This window comes from Loxodonta africana, chromosome 1, assembly GCF_030014295.1.
Source record: "Loxodonta africana isolate mLoxAfr1 chromosome 1, mLoxAfr1.hap2, whole genome shotgun sequence".
Lineage (NCBI taxonomy): Eukaryota > Metazoa > Chordata > Mammalia > Proboscidea > Elephantidae > Loxodonta > Loxodonta africana.
Window position 1 is genome coordinate 105,270,527 of NC_087342.1, and position 24,476 is coordinate 105,295,002.

Consider the following 24,476-nt stretch of genomic DNA (forward strand, 5'->3'; position numbering starts at 1 on the left):
CTGCTGCTAGTTCATGCAGAATTTTCATAAATTCTATTTACCTTATGCATTTCTAGTCAAAAAGGAAAAATGTATAGCGCATTTATAGTTGTACACGCTGCATTAGCTAGTATATTCCTTATAGGAAAGAACTCTCATTTTATCTAAGCAATGCTGAGAACTGAATCTATCACTTACAATTTCATATGTCTGATGATTGGAAAAAAATTTTCCTCAGACTAGCTTCTGGCACTGTACATCTCCAGCCTGTTTCTCCTCCCTACTCACCTACTTCTACTGCCAGGCAGCACAGGACATATTCATATCTCATTACGACCTGTGACCCCACACCTTTATGTTACAACCCAGGGAGTCAGCACAGTAGGAGGTAGATATATTTATGAAGCAATTCATACTGGGATAGCTAACAGTAACTTTACACAGATGTGACTGTAAACTACAGAAACCTAAACTAAATGGATCTCCAACTTACTTCCCTGTAGTTGCACCCCAAAATTCCAATTAACCAATTGCCATTAAGATGTCTCACTTTGCAAATTAAAAAAACAAACAAACTTATGAGCATGTGAATACACTGTTAAGACAAATGAGGGCCCTGAAACTTAAACTTCATTAATCTCATGGAAATCCACCTCTTGCACCAGGCCAACAGGGTAACCGATCCATCTTAGAGTAGATCAGAAAGCTCCAGGAGAGCTTTCTACAAGATAAAATTTATAGACAACTGGATATGTCTCAATATATTGAGAAGGCTAGACAATTGGAGGAGAACTGGGGATTGAATTACCGATTCAGAGAAAATTATGAAAATATTAGAGAATTATTAATTCCATGAAAAACAAAAAGTTGTTTAGGAAAATGAAAGTCATAATAATTTACTGCATAAATAATTTTTATAGAGACATAATAATATAAACACTGACGTTTTACCTATCTAAGCCACAATATATTAGGCGGGTAGAGGAACAGGAAGGGCATATGTGTGTAGTGGGGGCAGGGGCTAAAAGAGAGCCCTCATCTTTCGTAACAGGAAATACAGAAATGATGCTTAAAATGGAAAAAAATCAAGAAGCAATACAAGGAAGCTATTTTGAGACACGGAAACAGCTAAAAGACTTCAAAGTGATTGCCTCTTGGAAGGCGGAATGGAGGGAAGAGGACTAGGGGCTGCTTTGCTTCTGTTCTTTTCCTTTTCTTGCTTTCTTTTTTTTTAAACAAACTTCACAGAACTATTTGACTCTTCAAACTATGCACGTAAATAACTTTTATTGAATTTTAGATGAAGGTTTACAGAGCAAATTAGTTTCTCATTAAACAATTAATACACAGATTGTTTTGCAATATTGGTTGCCAACCCCACGACATGCCAACACTCTCCCCTTCTCAAACTTAGGTTCCCCATTACCAGCTTTCTTGTCCGCTCTTGCCTTCTCCTCCTTGCCCCCGGGCTGGTGTGCCCATTTATAGACTCGTTTTGTTTTATGGGCTTGTCTAACCTTTGGCTGAAGGGTGAACCTCAGGAAGGACTTCATTACTGAGCTACAGAGGTGTCAGGGGGCCAAACTCTCAGGGTTTCTCCAGTTTCTGTCAGACCAGTAAGTTTGGTCTTCTTTTACTTTTTTGAGTTAGAATTTTCTTCTACATTTTTCTCCAGCTCTGTCCAGGACCCACTATCATGATTCCTGTCAGAGCAGTCAGTGGTGGTAGCCAGGCACCATCTAGTTATGCTAGGCTCAGTCTGGTGGACGCTGTGGTAGTTGTGGTCCCTTAGTCCTTTGGACTAATCTTTCCCTCATGACTGGTTTTCTTCATTCTCCCTTGCTCCAGACGGGGTGAGACCAGTGGAGTATCTCAGATGTCACCACAAGCTTTTAAGGCTCCAGACGCTATTCAACAAGGTGGAACGTAGAACATTTTCTTTATAAATTATGTTATGCTAATCACGCTAGATGTTCCCCGAGATTATGGTCCCCATAGCCATAAGTCCAGTAATTTAGCCCCTCAGGGAGTTTTGGTGTGTCTACGGAGCTTCCATGACCTTGACTTGGACAAGCTGTAATGGCTTCCCCAGTATTGAGTAATGTCTTATCCTTCACCAAAGTTACCACTTATCTATTGTCTAGTGTTTTTCCCTCCCACCCCTCCCCTCTCTCGTAAACATCAAAGATTTTTTCTCTCTTTTCTGTAAATCTTTTCATGAGTTTTTCTAACAGTGGTCTCATACAGTATTTGTCCTTTTTTGATTGACTTATTTCACTCAGCATAATGTCCTCCAGGTTCATCCATGTTTGTGGGATGCTTCACAGATTCATAGTTTGTTTATCCATTCATCTGTTGATGGGCATTTAGGTTATTTCCATCTTTTTGCTATTGCGAACAATGTTGCAGTGAACATGGGTGTGCGTGTGTCTGTGTGACAGCTCTTATTTCTCTAGGATATATTCCTAGGAATGGAATTGCTGGATCATACTGTATTTCTATTTCTAGCTTTTTAAGGAAGTGCCATATCATTTTCCAAAATGGTTGTACCATTTTACATTCCCACCAGCAGTGCGTAAGAGTTCCAAATCTCCCTGCAGCCTCTCCAACATTTGTTATTTTCTGTTTTTTTGATTCATGTCAGTAATGTCAGGGTGAGATTGTATCTCATTGTAGTTTTGAATTGTATTTCTCTAATAGCTAGCGTGATGGTTAAGATTGTGTGTCAGCTTGGCCAGGCCATGATTCTCAGTGTTTTCACAGTTGCATAATGTTGTGATCACTTCCCTCTTGAAATCTGATATGTGATTACCCCCATGATGCAATCTGCTGAGTGGTACCAGCAGGAGCAGGGCCTCTGGTGGCTCACTGGCCCCTCAGCTGACATCGCTCCACCCTCTGCCATCTACTTCTTTCCTGCTTGCCTTGCTAAGCTCTTTGGCTTGTTCTGGATCCTGCAGCTGCCTCTTGTTTGTCGGACCTCCAGTTCTTGGGATCTGAGCTGGCAGCTTACCTACCGATCTTGGGATTTGCTAACCTTCACAGCCTGTAAATGGGATCCCTGCTCTCCCACCTGCTGATCTTGGGTTTGCCAGCCCCTGTGGCTGAGTGAATCAGGACAGGCCTCTATCCTGATCCATGGACTTGAGACATTTCAGCCTCTACAATCACTTGAGCTCTTCCCTTGATATAAATCTCTATATACATATTTTTATATGCTTTACTAGTTTTGCTTTTGTAAAGAACCCAGCCTAAGGCAGCTAGTGATCGTACTTCCTCATGTGTCTGTTAGCCACCCTAATGCCTTCTTTGGTGAACTGTCTGTTCATAGCCTTTGCCCATCTTTTAATTGGATTATTTGTCTTTTTGTTGAAGAGACAAATTGTTGGATTTCCCTACAGATTTTAGAGATTAGACCTCTCTGGGATTTGTCATAGCCAAAAACTTTTTCCCAGTCTGAAGGTTCTCTTCTTACTCTTTTGGTGTAGTCTTTTGATGAGTAGAAGTGTTTACTTTTTAGAAGATTCCAGTTATCTAGCTTATCTTCTGGTGTTTCTGTATTGTTAGTTATGGTTTGTATCCTGTTAAGGCCATGTACTAGGGCCTCTAGAATTGACTCTATTTTTTCTTCTATGATCTTTAGCTTTTGGTTTCATATTTAGGTCCTTGATCCATTTTAGTTTCTGTGTATGGTGTGAGGTATGGGTCCTGTTTCATTTTTTTTTGCAGGTGGACATCCAGTTTTGCCAGCATCAGCTGTTAAAAAGACTGTCTTTTCCCTGTTTGATGATCTTTGAGCCTTTGTCAAACATCACGTGATTATAGGTGGATAGATTTATATCCAGGTTCTCAATTCTGTTCCATTGGTCAATATGTCCATCATTGTACCAGTACGAGGCTGTTTTGACTACTGTAGCTGTATAGTAGGTTCTGAGGTCAGGTAGTGCAAATTCTCCTACTTTATTCTTCTTTTTCAATAGTGCTTTACTTATCTGGGGCTTCTTCCCTTTCCACATAAAGTTAATGATCAGTTTTTCCATCTTGTTAAAGAATGCTGTCAGTATTTGGATCGGGATTGCATTGTATTTCTATATTGCTTTGGGTAGAATTGACATTTTCACTGATCCTGTCTTCCACTGTTACGAATTTGCTCCTAAAACTGTCTATTGCACTGTCCATTTCTGAAGTCTTGTTGTTTATCTTTTGGATTTCTAATTGCTGTTTTTCTGTGATTTCTAGCTGTTTATTATTTTGACATTTTGTTCCTGTATTATTTTCCTGATTTCTTCCATTGTTTTGTCTTTTACCTGATTCTGTCTGTATTTTCCATGATTTTGTCCATTTTTTCCTTATTTTTGTCTATATTTTCCTTCATCTGTTGGAGATCCCTGAATATCAGAGTTCTGTATTCCCTATCAGGTAGTTCCAGTGCCTTTTCTTCTAGCAGAAGGCCATCCAGTATTTTATTTTGGTCACTTTCTGGAGCCATCCTCTCCTTTTTTTTATGTTTTGATATTGTCTGCTGTCTCTAGAACATTCCAGAATTATTTACTTTTTTTATTGATTGTAGATTTGTTTATGTCCGGGTGTATTTTGTTGCTTGCTCACCTGTGTGTACTTCTTTCCACCTTGCCCAGGTGAGCAGGGCCAGTTAGTCAGCTATGGTACAGCAGGGCGTGTCCAGAGGGGGTGGAGGGGTAGGCATGGGTAGTTTGCAGCATGAACTGGGGGCGACAGGGTGGGGCTGAGGGGCTATGCAGGGCAAGGTCTGGGGGACTGTGTTGGTAGTGCTCGAGGGCATGACACTTGGTGTATGGTACAGATAGGCAGGAGGAAAGGAGAGGATGTGATGTGCAGAGCTAAGTGGGTAAGTGAAAGAAGAGAAAGGAGAAAAACAAAGAATAAAAGAGTTAAAAATAAAAGGCAGAAATGAAGTAAAACAAATACATAAATAAATAAAGTAAATGAAATGGTGGTGCTGTAGGATTCGGTGAGTGGGGCTGGGGCAGACCTAGCAAGGCTGTGTGCTGGTGGCTCTCTAGCTGAGCAGGGTGCCTCGGCCCATCGAGAAGTGGCATGGGTGGTGCACGGGGCTAGGTGGGCTGAAGGAAGGAAAGAAAAGAGGGAAGAGAGAGAGAAGAAACCAACAATCAAACAAATACCAAAGTAAATAAATAATAATAATAAATTTAAAAAAATATGGTGGTGGGGGCACTGGCTGTTGGGGCGGTATAGAATTGGGGGTGGCAGTGAGCTAATGTCTCTCTTGCCAGGTGGCACAGCATGGCCTGTCAAGAAGGGGCAATGGCAATGCAGGGCCCCATGCTTTGTCTCCTGCTGGGAGCTCCATGGAGTTGCCTTCCTGTACTCCCTGTCTGCAGTTCTTGGTGGCTGAGTTCCAAGATGGTGAATCTGGGCGGCAGTGAGCTGGTATCTCTCCGGCTGAGCAACTGTGGCCCACTGGCAAGCAACAGAGGCCTCGTACAGGTAAGAAGGGTGTGAGGTGGGAAAGCGTGTATCCCTGGTTATCAGGTGCTCTGTCTTCTGCTGGGAACTCCACAAAGTTGCCTTTCGTACTCCCTGTCTGAGTCCTTTGGGGGCTGTAGCCCAAGATGGCAAACCCATCCGTGTTAGCTGGTATGGGACCTCCGCTCCATAGTTCTCCTTGTTCTCTGTCAGTTTCTTATTCCATTCAGTGCTTAACTGAGTTCTTTGTTCCTTCATTTGGTACTAGTATTCCAGGATTGACGTTTGTATCTGTTTTACTTAGTTTTTTGGGTCTTTGCTGCAGAGGGACAGCATGGTGCTTCTGTCTATTGCACCACATTGGCTCTACCTCTTTGCACATTAATAATTTAGTAAAATTAAAAAGCACTCATATCCTAAAATCCAGTGATTCCAGTTCTAGAGTTTTTATTTGTCCCACAGATATACTCACACATGCACATATGATATTTTTACAAGGTTATCTATTGTAGTACTATCTGTAATAGCAAAAAAAAAAAAATGGAAATGATTTAAAAATCACTAGTAAGGGACTGGAAACTCTGGTGGCATAACGGTTAAGAGCTACGACTGCTAACCAAAAGGTCGGCAGTTCGAATTCACCAAGCGCTCCTTGGAAACTCTATGGGGCAGTTCTACTCTGTTCTATAGGGTCACTATGAGTCGGAATCAACTCAACAGTAATGGGTTTTTGGTTTTGGTTTTAGTACCCACTGCCGTTAGGTTGATTCTGACTCATAGTGACCCTACAGGACAGAGCAGAACTGCCCCATAGGGTTTCCAAGGAGTGCCTGGTGGATTCAAACTGCTGATCTTTTGGTTAGCAGTTGTAGCTCTTAACCACTATGTCACCTGGGTTTCCTTGGTTGGTTGTAGTTAGGGATTATTAAATAAGTTATGAAACATGTACCCATTAGAATATTTAAGAAAATGAGGTCATTCTATGTATATGGATATGCAGTATCTTGGGCTGGGTTCCTTGGAGGAGCAACACCTGTGAAGCATATGTATATGTGTATGTACATATACATATAAAGAGAGAGAGAGAGAGAGATTTAATTAAAGAAAATGGCTCACAGAGTTGTGGAGACTGGTTAAGTCCCAAATCTGTGGGTCTGGCATCAGGCTGGAGGCTTGCAGGGGCTGACAAACCCAAAACTGGCAGGTCCGACAGCAGACTGTTGGATTATGGGCTGTGGGAGCTGGCAAATCCCAAAATCTGCAGATCAGACAGCAGGAAGCACAGATCAGACTATGACAAGTCAGATGCAGGATCCAGAAAAAGCGAACTTTGCTAGAACATCCGTATATACTGGATGCAGGCCACACCCCCAAGGAAATTCCCTTTTCAACTGATTGGCTGCTCACATCACATCACAAAATGGGGATGACTACATCTGATCACAAAATGGAAAGTGATTACATCATTACATAACTGCCAAATTACATCATTATATAACTGCCAGACTACATCATTACATAACTGCCAAACCACTGAGAATCATGGTCCAGCCAAGTTGACACACAACCTTAACCATCACAGTCTACCCCTTGTCAACCTGGCACCGGTACACATCTCCTTAAACCATACATGATCTCTAAATAAAGACAATTACAAAGTCATACTTGTGCCTAACGTGATACAAATAACATGCATACCACCAAAAATGCACAAACCCAGTTTACGTATTCTATTTTATAATAAGTAATAAAATAAGGGAGGGACGAAAACAAAGATAGTTGCTATATATATATATATACACACACACGCATACGTACATACACACACATATATACATATATATGCATGCATGCACACACATATTTACATATACATAGGTACCCATACAAAACAAGCAAGAAATACAAAAAACAATTACAGTCCTCATTTCTGCAACTGGTCATGTGCTCATAGCTGGTAACATAGAACTACTTTCTTCCACCCACCATTCATTCCGTATTCCTTCTGCCCTCAGCAAACACCTCAGCTGGTCATGGTTCTTTGCCTGGTTGAATGACTCAAACCTTCATTCCTGAAGGTCTGGGCCATTAATACTCATGTTGGAGTTGGGTTGCTGTAGTTTTCCATTGACTTTAATCACAGGTCATGGTAGTACAAAGAAACATCCTAGGAGATCTCCTGTATTCCATGCATACTCTTCTTACCTTCATTATGTGGCATCAATCCTATTTCCCTTTGATAATCAGGATCAATCACAACAGCCAATATGGTAACTCCCTTCTTTGCTTGTTAATCCAGAGGCTGAGGAGCCCAAAGTGGCTGGCTGGCATTCTTAACTTTCAGTTCAATGGAATCAGTGTTGTGTCTCCTGATGGGCACATTCCTCCCTTTGGAACCAAGGCCTCTAGGCCTGCAGAACATAGGGTCACAGGGACAGGAAGCAAAAATTTTATGAATGGGTCACTAGAGGTAATGTCTTATAAGACATCTGCCCCAGACAATGCCCCAGGTGATATCTCAGACAAAGGCTTTTCAGACACAGCTGGGTTAATCCGATCAGATGAGGATGGAATAGATAATGGTTCTACTGGGGAGGGTGGCTTAGCAGACAAAGATGGGGTAATCTCTTCAGATGGGAGTAAGAGGGCTGGTTGTGTTGGCAGGACTAATTCAATGGAATTTAGGGTCTCTGTGTTCTGAGCTTCCTGATTATATGCCCATATGTCCCCATCCGAAGTTTCAGGATCCCATTTCTTCCCAATCAATGCCCTCACTTTAACTTCAGACACTTCGAGGTTGGGAATTCAATTGGCGTTGTTACTCAGCCACTCTTACGATAAGACTCTGGGTGTGGTTTTTGGCAATATTAGCTCTGTTACTACAAGAAATAAGGCATTCTTTTAAGGCACAAGTGGCAACTTTTAGGTCTTTTATGAGGCACTTGAGCCATGACTCTGAAGCCCTAAGCTCATCTCTTTTTTTAATCACTTTGTCTAGCAAAAACAGGACCAACCAGCTTCCTTGTACTTCTCATTCTGACAAAATTGTAGAAAACTATCAAATATGCAGTACCCATGGCCTTGTTTCTCACAAATATTTGATCCATTGATAGTGATATTTTGTGTATTTTTATTGCTACCTCATGCCATGGGTTAGCAGTGCCCTCTTTACTACTGGACGCAGAGTCATCAGCACCTTTAAGGCTAGTCAGACTTGAGAACCAATTCAGAGAACTCACTCTTATGATTTTGTACTTCTAAAACCACTCTCAGTACCAAATATCTTAAGCTGGGTTCTTTAGAGGATCAAAACCAGTGAAGTAAAATCAAAGAAAGAAAGATTTAATACAAGGAAATAGCTCATGCAGTTGTGGAGGCTGGCAAGTCCCAAAACCATGGGGCACGCATCAGGCTGGAGGCTTCTCCTGACTCACATGGTTGCAGGAGCTATGAATTCCAAAATCAACAGGGCAGATGGGAGTCTGCTGGCTCATGTCCCAGGAACCAGAGATCAGTGGATGATGAATTGGATGCAGGATCCAAAGAGAGTGAACTTTGTTAGAACATCTGTATATATTGAATGCAGGCCACACCCCTAAGGAAACTCCCTTCTCAACAGATTGGCTGTTCATATCACATCACAAAATGGAGGATGACTACATCAGATCACAAAATGGATGATGATCACATCATAACTGCCAAACCACGGAGAATCATGGCCCAGCCAAGCTAACATACAACCTTAACCATCACATGGAGGAATCTCCTAAATGTAAAAAAAAAAAAATGCACAAAATGGGTATATTAGCGTCCACTGGTGCTTATAATCCACAGAATATCTCTAAAAGGACACATAAGAAAATGGAAACAATAGTTGTTTCCATGACAGGGAACTTGATGGATAATGGGGTAGAAAGGAGACTTTTCACTAGGATACTCTTTCAATGTTTTAATATGACAATATTACCTATTTAAAAATAAAATTTTAATTAAAAAACTTTAATACAAGATGGAAAGGCCATAAAGTTGGCAATTAAATAAACCTAAAACAAGACAAATGTATATTTGCTAATTAGTAACTATCCATTAAGGTCCAGCTGCAGAAAATAAAAACTACTCCATAGCTTTTTAAGCAGCAAGGTATTTGGTACAAGGAACTAGATGCTCACACATTAGTTAGAAGGGGTTGAGGAGCACTGTTTAGGTTAAGCCCAGTTGAATTTTAAAACATACCCCCATCACTGTAATCCAAGGATCTGGAAGCTGCTGCCACCACCACAATAACTGCCTCTTAAAACTCTGGAAACTATAGACTAAATTCTGTTGTAGATACCTCAATATCTCCATGATCATGCTTGATATCACTAACAGTCATAGGAACAGAAAGATAGCCTCCAACTCACTACCAAATTCCAAATCTCACTGGAGTGTATCTAACTGGTAGAATTCAATTTGTTTACAGAACTCTACTTGTAAAAGAGGCTGGGAAACATAATTTTCAGCTTGTCACACTTTGTAGTACGGCAGTGGGTGTCGGTAAGGTATACCCAGAGGTGAGAATTGGCTGGGTAAGCCAATCCACAGTATATGCTACAGTAACTAAAACTTCTGAATGGTACTTTCTGAGAGGCTGGTATACTAGTGGAGTCCCTGGGTGGTACAAATGGTCAACACGGTCAGCTGGTAACTAAAAGGTTGGAGGTTCGAGTCCACCCAGAAGCGCCTCAGAAAAAAGACCTACTACTTCCAAAAAAGAAGCCATTGAAAACCCTATGGAGCACAGTTTTACCCTGACACACAGATGGCAACTGCTTTGGGTATAATAATACCCATGTCTGGCAGCCCTGAATCCTTGTCCTTTTCTGGTTGGGTGTCATAGTTTACTAATGTCTTTGAAAAGCAGTCAGACACCAGACCTCTTCTTTCATTTTCCATCACATAATGACCAGATGCAATTCTTCCTCACAGTATGCCATGTGACAGTCCTTTCCACATCCGGAAAAAAGGTAGCAATGATAAGCTAACTTTAGGGAACAAGGAGCCACAAGATCCCATTCCCAGGAAACAACCTGTATCAGTAACAATAGGTATGGAATACATAATGTATCCTTCAAAATCTTTTAATTTTTTTCTTCCCGGAGGACTTTTTGGTATGCCAGCTGCTTTATAACATCTCTATTAAGACTAGAAGAAACTCACTCTCAATGCCCCAAATGAGGTGGGAAAAAAAATTGCAATTGGCTGTCATCATTTTAATCATCTCAGACATAAAAGAGAGAGCCAGGTAACTTTGTCCCCAAGAAAAGCAGAGCATGTGTCCACAGATCTTAATCATGAATGAACCCATCTTGAAGTGGCTTTCCTAACATAGAAATGTCTTTGTTCACTCTTTTGAAACAATTCAAAAACACAAAGTTCTCAATATTTTATCCATGGCCTGTAAGAGTCAAATAATATAGGACCCAACAAGGAGAAGGGAGCCTTCCCTGGCTTTTGGCCTACTGTACATGAGCTTGCTTAATTATATAAAATATATATATATGTATAAATTAACTTACCTGGAAATGGGTACACTGGAGAAGCAGCATTGCATGAAAAGAATATGAGCCTTGGAGTTGGAAAGACTTGAGTTCAAAGGCCAGCTCTGCCCCTTACCTGTGTGACTGAATTGATGGCTATAGCTGCATTAAAAATCACCCCAAAACTTAGTGGCTTAAAACATCAATTACTGCTTAATGAGCTCTGAGTTTCTGTTTGGGGTGAAAAAGTTTTGGAAATAGATAGTGATGGTGGTTGCACAACATTGTGAATGTAACAAATGTTACTGAATGCACATGTAAAAATACTTAAAATGGCAAATTTTATGTTTTATATGCTTTGCCATGAAAAATTTTTTTTTTAATTAATCATTTATTCATGATTCTGCAGGTTGGCAATTTAGGCCATTTTTTCTGGTCTCCCTCATGTGTCTGCAGCTACCCACAGGTCAGTTAGGTGCCTCTGCTTCTAGGAGTTGGCTGGCTGCCAGCTGTATCTAGATTCTCCTCCATGTGGTCTCGCATCCTATAGCAGGCTAGCGCAGACTTGTTCTTAGGGAGAAAGTGGGCACTCGAAGGAAGCATGCAAGACCACCTCTGGGGATTTAGGTTTGGGACTGCTATTCTATCACTTCTACCACATTCCATTCACTAAAGCAAGTGACAAGGCCAGCCCAGATTCAAGGGGTAGGGAAATACACAGCACTTCTTTATTTTATTTTATCATGCTTTAGGTGAGAGTTTACAGTACAAATTCGTTTCTCACTCAAAAATGTATACACAAATCATTTTGTGATATTGGTTGCAATCCTCACAACGTGTCAACACTCTTACCCTTTCTACCCCAAGTTCCCTGCGTCCATTCATCAAGTTGTCCTGTCCCTTCCTGCTTTCTCACCTTTGTCTTTGGGCAAGTGTTGCCCATTTGGTCTCATATACTTGAACTAAGAAGCATGTTCCTCACGTGTTATTTTTTGTTTTATAGGCCCATCTAATCTTTGGCTGAAAGGTGGACGTTGGGAGTGGCTTCAGTTCCGAGTTAGCAGGGTGTCTGGGGGCCATAGTCTCGGGGGTTCCTCTAGTCTCTGCCAGACCAGTAAGTCTGGTCTTTTTTTGTAGACACCACTTCTTGATGTAAAGAGTGGTAGAGTCACGTTGTAAAGGAAGTGCCTACAGGAAGCCCCCTAATGAGGGTCATTAAACTGCAGTCAACCTACCACAGTGACCTTGGGAAAGTTATCTTACCTTCATAAGTCTCAGTTTTGTTGTATCTAAACTGAAATGTATTAACACTTATCTGAAAGATGCTAGTTGAGAATAGGAATAATATACCTATTACTGTTACCAGCTGGCATAGCATTTATTAGTTTATATGAAAACTAACTGCCATGAAACTTATTGTTCCTGATTCATGCCAAGTCTGTTCCAGCCTTAAAACCCTTGCTGTTGCTGTCTACTTTGCCTGGAATGCCCTTGTCCCAGATCTTCACATGACTGACCCTTTCTTCTCATTCAAGACTCAGCTCAACTTTCCCCTCCTCAGATATACCTCTCTGATCACCCTAATTATTTTCTTTGAACATTTCTCAATATCTGTAATTGTATAATGTATTCACTCACTTACTTTTTTATTGTCTGTCTCTTCCACTAAAATATAAGCCCATGAAAGCAGTAACTGTGCCTGCTAATTGATATCTTGCCAGTAACAAGAATGTGACTGGCATTTAGTAGGAGCTTCAGAAAATATGCACTGAATGAATTGATGGGTGGATGGAAGGATGAATATGGCCAAAGACTGGGCTTTGTGGGAAATGGTACATAGATGGGTATCTTTTGCAGGGGGAGGAGAGGGAAGTAGGTAAAGAGCTGGAGGTTGAGACCATGTCTAGGCCCAGTGAGGAGCCAGGGTGGAAAGCCCTGAGCATAGGGAAGGTCCTGTGCCTGGGACTGGGTATAACAGGTGGCACCCAAGTGGGCCTTTTTACAGTCCTGCCCCTTCTGAGCCTCAGTTTGTACCTTTTGCCCTTTCACCAGTTACGTTATTTCCTTTCACCCAGAAAACTCCCTTCTACAAATTTATCCTTTGCTATACCTAAAATTTGGAAATCCTGGTGGCATAGTGGTTAAGTGCTATGGCTGCTAACCAAGAGGCCAGCAGTTTGAATCCACCAGGCGCTCCTTGCAAACTCTATGGGACAGTTCTGCTCTGTTCTATAGGGTCGCTATGAGTTGGGATCGACTCGACAGCAGTGGGTTTTGTGGGTATACCTAAAATTTAGCTTGCCAATCAATATGAACATGGAATTTAATTGAATATTCTTTTAATCACACAAAACACTGGAAAGAACCAATGAGTTCATCAATAGTTTAAACACATTGCGATACATTCATGGAATAGCACAGAACGCTATGCAGTCATAAAAATAACAAAGCATTATTAGGTTAAAAAAACCAAGGTGTATTGGGAATCTAATACGTCAGGCACTGTTTTAGGAACATATGTACATAAGTGAAAACAGAAAGTTACTGCCTACATGGAGCTCACATTTTAACTATCCTAAAAATATGGCAAACTTTATCATCTGAATCACCACCAATCCCAACACAAATACCTAGAAATGTTGGTTGAAAATATAATAATCTCAAATGTATATCTGAAAGGTTGAGGCACCCAGTGCTTCTGATTATGGAACCTTTGTGTTTTCTCTTCCTGGATGCTTGTAAGATTCTAAAATTTCCAAATTATAACAACAACAAAAACATGTTCCCTACTTGGTCTGCGTCAGAACTTTTTTTTTTTTTTTTTGCGTAATGTAACCCACAACTTCCTTCTGGGAAAAAATTAGTACTCCTGATAAAACGTGTAACCAATTTTCTGATAAACTCTAAATGGTTGAAGATTTGTTTTAAGAAACCCATTCACCCAACTGTCAGTCAAGAATCTAATTGCCATTAACCAAACAGAATTTTTTTTAATATCTAATCTAACAATGGTTGTCTATGTCTATGAAATGTCCTTACCAAGAGTAAATCTTCAAATTGGCCTGATACAGTCCTTTTCCTTTGCAGGAAATTTTCGTAATCTTGATAAGCGGTCATAACTAAATTGCTTGAAAAGTTTTTCTATTAACAGCATTTAAACATATTTTAAAACCTTAAAACACCTGGGTAATGTTCAATTCGGTACTAGTCTAAGGGGAGAGAGGATGATGGATGACAGGGTCAAAGAATTCTACAGGAGTAGAATGCAATTCATCCATTCTTTTGACAAGCATTTGAGTGCCTACCTTAAGTCAGGCTTTGACAAGTACTTACGTGTCTACCACGTGCCAGGCACTGTTCAAAGCGCTGAAAATACAAAAATGAACAATTGGGTGTATGGGATAAAACTACAATTCCCACATTATCGTGTTCTGGTGCCTCTTCCGGAAATCCTGGTGGTGTAGTGGTTAAGAGCTACAGCTGCTAACCAAAACGTCCGCAGTTCGGATCCACCAGGCGCTCCTTGGAAACTCTATGGGGCAGTTCTACTCTGTCCTACAGGGTCGCTATCAATCCGAATCGACTCCACGACAAGAGGTTTGGTTTGGTCTTGGGTTCGTGCCTTTCCCAGGTAGGCGTCTCATGCCACTAATCTCTTCCCATGATTCTAGTCGTCCAGAAAGTCCCGCCCCCTTATCTGCCATTTGCTCAGTCTCCGGTTAGAAATGGACTACAACTCCCACAATACCCTCGTGGGGCACCCTATAAGGGTGTCACCGTTCTCTGTGCTGTGCTGAGATCTACTACAGTTCCCAGTATCCTCCTCTTCCCCTCCTGAGTGTTATTGCCCCTTTCCCGGTGCGGGAGACGGTAGTAGCGAGCAAGGGTGCCAGGTTTGGGTTCCTCTGTGTCCTTCCCCTGGGCAGGGACGAAGCAGTGACTTGACGCTTAGGCGCTGAGGCCGGGCGGGAGCGCAGAAGACCGCCGTCCCTCCTGTCCGGCTCACCGCGCCTTTCTCCCTCCGCTGCTTCCCCCGCAGCCGCCTGGGCGGCTCCGGGACTGACTGACTGACTGCCTGGGGCGAGGGTAGCGGTCGCGGCCGCCGGGGCTGTGGCGAGGCCGCGGCCTTCGGGGCGGCGGTAGCGGCGTCAGCGCTGGGGAGAAAGAGAAGGGAAGATGGCGTCGGAGCTGGAGCCCGAGGTGCAGGCCATCGACCGGAGTTTGCTGGAATGTTCGGCCGAGGAAACCGCGGGGGTGAGTGCCGGACCCGGGCGGGGACGTCCAGCCCTCGCTGGCCGCGCCGGGGGGAGGAACCCACTCCTGGAAATCCTGGTGCAGTCTGGTCCTGACTTGGGGTGACGACCGGGCCGGCCTGGCCTTGTGGAGTAACGGCCCGGCCAGGCCACCGATCGTTTTTCCCCTCTCCTTTCTCTCCTTCCCTCTTCATTCTCAAACAGCCGCCAGCACTGCACTGTGCACCAGCCGCGTTTACATTCCCTTTCAGTCCCGGCTGACCCAAGAGCTCTCATTCTTCTTCTTCCCCTCACCCTCCCGCAAGTCCCCAACACGCAGGCCTTTGCCCTTTATTCCAGCTCTTGGAAGATGGGAGGGAAAGAGATGTTTCCTAGCGTTTTGGGTATTATCGCCCTACTTGGTCTTCCCGATTCCGTTTTCTGAGATAAGCGGAGATACACATTGTCCACCAAAAAAGGTTCATTAACTGAGCCCCCACTTTGTTTCTGGGACTGCCCTAGGCACCGGGGATGCAAACGACACAGTTCTCTCCCTTAACCCCTTCAGCGCGCTTTTTAACCTGTTTGGTCGGTCCACAACGTTTATGAATGCGTGGAAGATAGTGTCTTGACACGTTTACTGAATGTGTGAAAGTAGTAGTGATGGAGGCTGCAGGTGAAATTTTTTTTTTCTAGGAGTTGATGGTCTTTGGATAGACGACAAACGTTATATAACTTCGAGGCAGCAGTTTTTACCAAATATAAGCTAATAATATGAGGGTTGGCTAAAGCATAGTAGAAGCAGTATGCCCCAAACTGAAACTTAGCATTGTAGTGAAACTGTAATTTGAATATGCTAGTAGTTGTAAAATGATTGATGAAACTCGATGGCATTTTTCCCCAAGCAGGACAGGGAACACCCATTAGAACAGATTGTCCAGATTGATTATGAATGGACCAAAACAACTTGGGCCCCACCTCTAAGGCCTCCAGTTTAAAAAACTACTAGGAAGGGAGTGAACACAAGTCGACAGTCTGAATGTTATGAAAAAAATTTGAGCAGGGGGCACTGTGGGGCTGTTGGGCAGTGAAGTTATTTTGAGTGAATTGATGAAGACACTGAAGTTTTAGGGTGGAAATAAGTGAAGGCAGGAGTAGAGGTGAACATTTAAAGAAATCCATGGTTCTTTGCTTGTTTTTTTGTTGTTGGTTTTAACCACAGTCCTGACTTGGTTGCTTAGTCTATGTTTTCTTTTACTTTCTACTTAATGTGGTAACAACCCAAGGATTTACACCCCCATCTGCGTTTCATTGGTAATTATCAAAGAGATTTGAACAAGAAAATGAAAGCAGCATTACAAGTAAACAGTAATATTATAATAACGGCAGCTATTCCTTATCCATGGTCTTGCCTGTTGATATTGAATAAGTTAGTTACCTCAAAGTAATTTTTTTAATCCCGCCAAATATTAGTGCCTGTTGGCCCAGAGATGCAGGCTACATATTCTATTATCCCTATTCTAAAAGTGCAAACTATTGAGTAGCAGAGCTTCTCCAACTTGTTGAGGTTCCTGAAGAAACCAGTTAACAGAAACGGTGCTGGAGACCAGTGCTCCTAGTTCTTGAGCAGTGAAATTCTCAAGCAGACACAATGGGGAAAATAAAGGGAAATGCAATAAAAATTTATTAATTTGGACTTCATTTGAGTTTGTGAAGATCAACAAACTGAATTCCATTTTACTATTGCTCTGTTTACTTTAAATGGCTTTCTGACCAATAATACAAAGAAAAATGTTTACTCTAATAATTAACAAAATTCCTTCAAATATTAGGTGCAAACTAATATGAAAATATAAGATTCCTCCAGCTATAAAGCCTAGCCTTACTTTGTAAAGGATTACTGTCTGTATTTTAGTTATGTTAGCATAGCACTTAAAACTATTCTTTCAACTTAGGCTCCAGCACAGCTCTTTTTCACAGACTTAATAAAGTTTCCTCTCCAATTTAAAGTAAATGTTAGAGAGGATAAACAATACTGGTAATTTGTTGGGATCACATCCGTTTTAGATTACTAGTGAGCGCTAGTTTCTTCTTTCCCACACTTTATTTACACACCACTTTTCTTATTTCTGTTATGAGGAGAAAGGACTTTATTGTGATCCCATATATCCTAAGTACTATGCCTCACAAAAAGCATCTAGGCTGGCTTTAATTATTATAAATTTAGGATATTGAAATGGCTCCCTCTTCTCAGTCTTCTCATTTTCCTGATAGAATTGATTCCACAACAAATATGACTTTCCCAAAACTTCTCAGCTCTTATTTACTACATTTTGTGCTCCACAGATTTGATTATAATAATATTGTGCTCTAATGGGTGATTATGTTTTAAGAAATACATGTATTGTTTTCCCCCAATTATAAATGAAATACATATTCGCTGTAGAAGTTTTAAGTCTATATATATTTTTTGCTTTAATATTTTAACAGATTTGAAAAAAAACTCATACACAGTCAATTCAGTGGGTTTTAGTATATTCATAGAGTTGTACAACCATCACAGCAATTAATTTTAGAACATTTTCATCACCCTAAAAAAGAATCTCTGTATCCATTAGCAGTCACTTTCCATTTCTGCATAAACCTCCAAGCCTCAGACAGCCATTAATCTACTTTCTGTCTTTATAGATTTGGCTATTCTGGAGATTTCATATAGATGGAATAATACAATATGTATGTGACTGGCTTCTTTCATTTAATGTAATGTTTTTAGCTAGGTTGTAGCATGTATCAATACTTAATTCCTTTTTATTACTAAATAATATTCCATATTATGGATACACCACATTTCATTTATCCATCAGTTGATAAACAATTGGGTTGTTTTCACATTTTGCATATTATGACTTATGCCGCTGTGAGCATTCACATACAAGTTTGTTTTGTGATTTTGGAGGAAATTTACATAGCAAATTAGATTCTCGTTAAACAATTTCTATACATATTATTGAGTGACATTTGTTACACTTTTCACAATGCGTTAGCATTCTCATTATTTCCATTCTGGTTGTTCTGTTTCCATTCCTTGCCCCCATTTTTCATCTTTGGTCTAGGGCAAGTGTTGACCGTTAGGTCTCATTTAGGTGATTGTTTAGAGGAGTGCAGTACTCACAGGTGATGTTATTTATTTTATGAGGCACTGTCTTTTGGCTGATAGGTGGCGTCCAGGAGTAGTTTGAGTTCCAAGTTTAAAGGGTATCCCAAGACGATAGTGTTGGAGGTTCCTCTAGTCTCTGCTGGTCCAGTAAGTCTGGCCTTTCTTAGGAATTTGAGTTTTGTTGCACATTTTCTCCCATTCTATCTGGGACCTTATATCATGTTCCTGGGCAGACCAGGTGGTAGCGGTAGCCAGGCACCATCTAGTTCTTCTGGTCTGAGGTAGGTGAGGCTTTGGTTTGAGTAGACTATTAGCCCTGTAGACTAATTTCTTCTTTGAGTCTTTGGTTTCCTTCTTTCTCTTTTGCTCCAGACATTGTGGGGAACAATAGTTGTATCTTAGATGGCTGCTCTCGAGCTTTTAAGACCCCAGATGCTACTCATGGAACTAGAATGCGGAAAGTTTTCTTTATGAGCTATGTTATGCCGGTTGACCAAGTTGCCACTTGAGACTATGGTTCTAAGCCCTCAAACCCAGTAACCCAATCCTGCAAGGTGTTTGGTTATGTTCATGTACAAATTTTTGCAGGGACTTGGGTTTTCTTTTTGGGGGGGTATCTAGGAGTGAAATTGCTGGGTCATATGCTAACCGTGGAGCCTTGGTGGCGAAGTGGTAAAGAGCTCGTCTGCCAACCAAAAGGTCAGCGATTTGAATCTATCAGCCACTCATTGGAAACCCTATGGGATAGTTCTACTCTGTCCTATAGGGTCGCTGTGAGTCAGAATCGACTCAATGGCAACTAGTTTGGTTTTTTTTTTTAATGCTAACTCTGTTTAGCTTTTTGAGGAACTGTCAGACTGTTCCAAAGTAGCTGCACCATTTTACATTCCTGCCAGCAATTTCTCCACTTTCTCAACGACACTCATCATTATCTAACTTTTTGATTATAACCATCCTAATGTGTATGAAGTGGTATCTCATTGTGGTTTTGGTTTGTATTTACCTAATTACTCATGATGTTAAGCATCTTTTCATGAGGGTATTGGCCATTTGTATATCTTCTTTGGACTATTTTTTAAATTAGATTATTTGCTTATTATTATTGAGTTTCTATATTGCTTGATTTGTAAATACTCTCCCTGTTTCATTTTTAGAGCTCTTAAGATAATTTAAGTTTTTTCTTAATATGGTTCCCTAAAATACTGTTTGAGGAGTAGTGATTGTTGTTTTATGATTAGCTTACATGATGCTTATCCCTGTTTGAAGCAAAACCAAATGTGGTGTAGAGGATACAATTTTAATTGAGTAATACTTAGATTGGGCTGGGTAATAATTAGATACTGTGATAAAAGGCTAACCTCTAGAAATTCTTTCATTTTTGTGTTTACTGTACTTGCTCTCTATCCTAAGGCTTAGATTTAGGGTGCAGTAAGGAAAGCTCCTGGAAAATTGTAATAAAATGTTTAGTGGAATAAGTTGACAGTTTCTTTACTTTCCCTTATCAAAGGACTTCTAGTAAGATGTTGTTAGCTGCCAAGGAGTCAGCTGACTCATGGCGACCCTGTGTACAACGGGAATCAGAACCTTGGGAGTCATAGGGTTTTCACTGGCTGATTTTTTGAAGTAGGGATGCTTATACTCTCCTGTGCACATAGGTGTGACAGCTGTTAAGTGTCTGAAATAAGGACAAATTAAAATGCACCTAAATCAGAAATCTCGGTAAATTTTGTCAGAGAAACAGTTAAAAGCTAGTATATGTTGATGAGGACAACAGGAAAGCTAGAGATTTTATTCCTTTGAGAAATGTGTGAGCCATTATTCTGAACGGCGGTCCTAATTTTTTTCCTTCTGCTTGCTTTCTCCTCACTCCTTTTTTTTTTTTTTAACCTATAATATTACCATTTACTGATTCAGTATCTTAGGTATAGAATTCTCATATAAAGGTGCTTTGCTTTATATATTACGTGTGTAAATTTAATCAGGTTAAAGTGCCTTTGACAGCTCCCAAATCTGTTAGGTAATTTTGAAATTTTTGCATAATAGTATTAAACTTTTTAAAGATGGAGATTATTTGCCCACTTTTATTGAACCAGATTTTTAAGTCTTGTTAATAATTTACAATAATATATAATAAAATTTGGTATTTAGAATAAACTAGTTACTTGCTTATTTTACTAATAATATATATTTATGTAGGGTGGCTAGTTTGTTTGTTTTAGCCAGAAGCTGATACTAGTTTTTGGATTTTTTGTTTAAAAAATTTAAGAACAAATTTGACCTGTTTTTGGAGCCACGAGACTATAAAATTTCTTTTAGAAAACATCCTGTTTTATTTTCTTTGGATTAAAATTCTGTAAAAGTGAAGTTTTAGGAAAAATGGGAACATAAAGCATAAGAGAAACAAAAATTGCTTTTTAAATAAAATCTCCAAGTGTGTTGTAAATTAAGATCGTCTGAAGCGCTGAACTTTCTATGATCATAAAGGTGAATTTTCTCTTAATGCGTTTTTTATTCATAAAGAATAAGTTACTTAGACTAATTTGACTACCTTTGTTCATATTTTGAAACAGGGTTTGCAGATAATGGGTGAAAAACTAGACATTATCCTTGTATGTGGCCAGTGGACTGTTTTTTTTTTTTTACTTTTATAATTTCTGAGCTTAAAGTGTGTGTGTTTATTTTTTTTTTTGTATGTTTGTTTAGAGCTGTTTCTCCAAAGGGAGGGAATTCTTGAAACCTGCAGGATTGTCTTCCCCCAAATATTTTTATTTTAAGAGTAATTCAGTCTGTTTCCTATTTCTAGAAAGCAAACACAGCAAAATTAGTGAGCTTTGGAAAAGGTAGTTTTACCTTAGGGTTGGAAACTTTTTCACTGTTTCCTCTGTTTCAAGTTTTCATGTAGTCCCTTAACTTGTGAACAAAATTTTTATATACTTAGTAAGAACGTTCTGAAAATGTGAAATTGATTAGAAAGTTAATATATGACACTTCATGAATATTTAAAATCTCTATATATTTTAGGAGGGAAGTGGGCTGAAGATTGTGCAAGTAATAGTTAAAATGAAAACCTCCTATTTTCTTCTTATGGTGTTAAACATCTTTTTTAACAAAGATGTAATTGAGACTTAAGTTGTAATCCATAGGTAAACATTGGACCTGAGTTATGTTAGCAGTTTAGTTAATTGCATTTTAGTAAAAACAAGTCATTTTATTTAAAATTTTTATTTGGCTTAGAGCCACAGTGACTTAAAATAACACAAAGCAGCATGGAGGACAAATAAACATACAGGCAGAGTTGATAGGGGAGACAGAGATAAACAGCAGAGTAAAGGGGACAGACTTAAGGAAAGAGAAAAATAAAGGAGGTAGTTTGAAGGGTGCCTTATCCAGGGCTTATTTGGTTTGGTTTTTAGACACGGAGCTGCAGGCCTGGATCTGCTTTATCTCTGCTTTCATTAAAGGCACAAGGAGCATCTTTTTGGAATGTCAATGTTATATGACAGTAAGTAGTATAAACATATAGTCATTCAGTTAATAGATGTTACTAAATGCCCCATTGAGTCTAGGTTCTTTTTTAGATCCTGGGGGTTGTGGGGAAAGGAGGTTGGGGTGGGAAATGGGCGGAGAAGGCATCTCAGAGAAAGTTAAACATAAACTTAGATCTAAAGAATGAGTAGAAAATAGCTTTGTAAAGTAAGTAGAGAAGAGCATTAGAGGTCAGGAGTTGGAAACTGGAGAGTAAAGGCAAAGGATCTTGTAACCCATGTCAGGGGGCTTGGGCTTGATCCTAAATACCGTGGGAAGCTAAATGATCCAGTTGACATTTTGCAAGGATCACTCTGGCAGCAAGATCGGAAAATAGATTGCAGAAGGGCAAGACTAACGGGGACACCAGTTAGGACATTGTTGTACTAATCCTGATGAGAGATGAGGGAGTTTGGATTAGGGTAGTGAAGGTAGGAGTGACTGTGGGAACGGAGAGAAAGAAATGGGTGGGTTCAAGAGATGTTTAGGAAGCCTGATAGACACGATGTGATGATTACTTGGATGTTGGGGTGAGGAAGAGAGAAGATTTTCAGGTTTTTCTAGTTTAGTATAGTTAACTAAAATAGGGAGATAGAGTTAATTTGGGGGGAAGATCATGAGTTTCATTTTAGACATATTGAGTGGATATCTATGAGATATCTAATTCCCACAGGCAATTGGATCTAAAGGTTTGGGGGACAGAAAATGTGTTTTTTTAAATTTGTGTTTTGGAGTGAGAGCAAAGGACTTATATAGAGCAGTTGTTCAGGAAAAGAAGGCGTAATTGATAGGACAAAGTCTCTGTGGACCAACCTAATCATGTACTATAACTATATAAACTTGCTAATTAATTAGCCTACAAGAAATATAACGAGTGTATTGGCTGTTCGTATTCACCACATGCTCTTTCTATAGACAAACTGACGGGAGAATCCAAATCACAATCAGTATATCATGTGAGCAGGAATCAGGAAGGAAGTCAGATGTGCTCAGTAGCTAGTGTCTGTATAATGATTTGTGTGGCCACTTTCCCGTACTGCCTGCAGAAGGTCACTTCGAGTCGTTTTGAGGAGGAGGAGCTCATTTCACTTAAATTTTAATTTCTCTGTAAATAAAGGATTCTAGAATACTTGGCATTTTAATAAAGATATAGGTGAATTTTGTCCTTTTAGAATGAAGACATACACAGTGACAAGCGTTATGAACAAAGTGATTTATAAGTTACTATTTTTGTTCCTAAAAGAAAGTACAAAAATAGGTTTGAATAGGTTTAATTTATTCAAATTACCAGTTGATTGACATTGTGTAAAACTATTTTTTCTTTTTTAAAGAAATGGCTGCAAGCAACTGACCTCACTAGAGAAGTATACCAGCATTTAGCCCACTACGTACCCAAAATCTACTGCAGGGGTCCCAACCCTTTCCCTCAAAAAGAAGACATGCTGGCACAGCATATTTTGTTGGGACCCATGGAGTGGTACCTTTGTGGTGAAGATCCTGGATTTGGATTTTCAAAACTTGAACAAGCAAACAAACCTTCTCATCTTTGCGGTCGTGTTTTTAAAGTAGGAGAGCCTACATACTCTTGCAGGTAAAATATTATAATTTTTTTTCTTGAAGTTTCTTGTTTTCACTTGACACCTTTTAATGAAACCTAAAACTTTGTTTTAAAATTATGAAATACACGTTAAAAAGTCCCTATAACAACTGTGTACACGGGCTCCACTTATCAGCTATCTTATTTGGCATTTCAAGTTTACGACAGTAGTAAAAAAATCTATTCCAACCATCTTGCACATTAATGAGGCGGTGGGCATGGCAGCAACAGTTGGCACATGTCCCCTCCCTCAAGGAGGGTCTCCGGCTATCCTCCAGGAAGCTGGGTCATGCTGCCTCACACCCTCTGCTCCCTCCTGCCATTGGGGGCACCACCTACAGCTGCTGTAAGGGCGGGCCTCCTCCCTGGTGGGTGGATGCTCAGGCAGCACCTGTTCTGGGTTCCCAGTTCCTATGGAGCCTGAGGCCCTGCAGCTCAAGATTGCTGTGGGGTGGGAAGGGAGGAAAGAAAGCATTGGAGAGGGTGTTTGGATGAAATGCGTGCAAGTTTAATGACATCCCAAAGTAAGCTGAACTGGGCCTGAAGCCTAGTGCCATTATAGGAAGCCCCCAGCCTTAGTGACTGGCCAGGCCCAGAGGGCCCAGCAGGCTCTGAGATCAAATGCAGGGCTTGCAGCGGTGGGAGTGGAGCCCCGGAGGTAGCTGGGTGAGGGAAGCTCTGACCTAGCACAGGAGGAAGGTAAAGTGGTTAAACCCTGGGCTTTCTAGTCACAGCCCAGCTTTATCCAGCTTTGTTTCTTCCAGGCCTCCTTCTCTGCAGAGGAATAATCCGTAACTGGACTCATCATAGTGATGAGCACATCAGTAAATTTTAGCTGTTGTTATTTCTGTGATCATATTTTTTAAATAAAAAAAATCGGACTAACAGGTGGTCTGAAAACGGGAAAAAAAAAAACCTCCATTTTCACATAATACCAATTTTCATGTAACGACCTGGTCTTTGAAACCTAACCATGTCAATAAGTGAGGAGGGGATGTAGT

At 40.5% G+C, this 24,476-nt stretch overlaps 2 protein-coding genes across 17 annotated transcripts in view; one reads left to right on the forward strand and one right to left on the reverse strand.

Moving 5' to 3' along the window:
• The window catches only part of LOC111750031 (uncharacterized), a 43,227-nt gene extending 28,426 nt beyond the window's left edge, over positions 1-14,801 (reverse strand). For 4 of the 7 annotated variants that reach the window (XR_010322182.1, XR_010322180.1, XR_010322183.1 and 1 more), the window contains exons 1-2: positions 14,004-14,801; positions 6,562-7,856 (exon numbers count right to left, since the gene is read on the reverse strand). Coding sequence is in view for 2 of the 7 variants with exons in the window: in XM_064286221.1 (XP_064142291.1) it covers positions 4,732-5,703 (972 nt within the window). In the remaining 5 variants the exon portion in view is untranslated. Of the gene's footprint in view, positions 1-2,146; positions 7,857-14,003 lie in introns of those variants that run through there. The other 3 variants (XM_064286221.1, XM_064286212.1, XR_010322184.1) reach the window with 3 other exon arrangements.
• Positions 14,802-14,803: 2 nt separating this feature from the next.
• UBR2 (ubiquitin protein ligase E3 component n-recognin 2) overlaps positions 14,804-24,476 on the forward strand; it is a 129,153-nt gene continuing 119,480 nt past the window's right edge. For 5 of the 10 annotated variants that reach the window (XM_023545641.2, XM_023545640.2, XM_064286187.1 and 2 more), the window contains exons 1-3: positions 14,929-15,218; positions 21,767-21,855; positions 23,210-23,469. In XM_023545641.2, coding sequence (XP_023401409.1) covers positions 15,194-15,218; positions 21,767-21,855; positions 23,210-23,469 — 374 coding nt within the window. In that variant the 5' untranslated portion in view covers positions 14,929-15,193. Of the gene's footprint in view, positions 15,219-21,766; positions 21,856-23,209; positions 23,470-24,476 lie in introns of those variants that run through there. The other 5 variants (XM_023545647.2, XM_003403912.4, XM_010587621.3 and 2 more) reach the window with 5 other exon arrangements.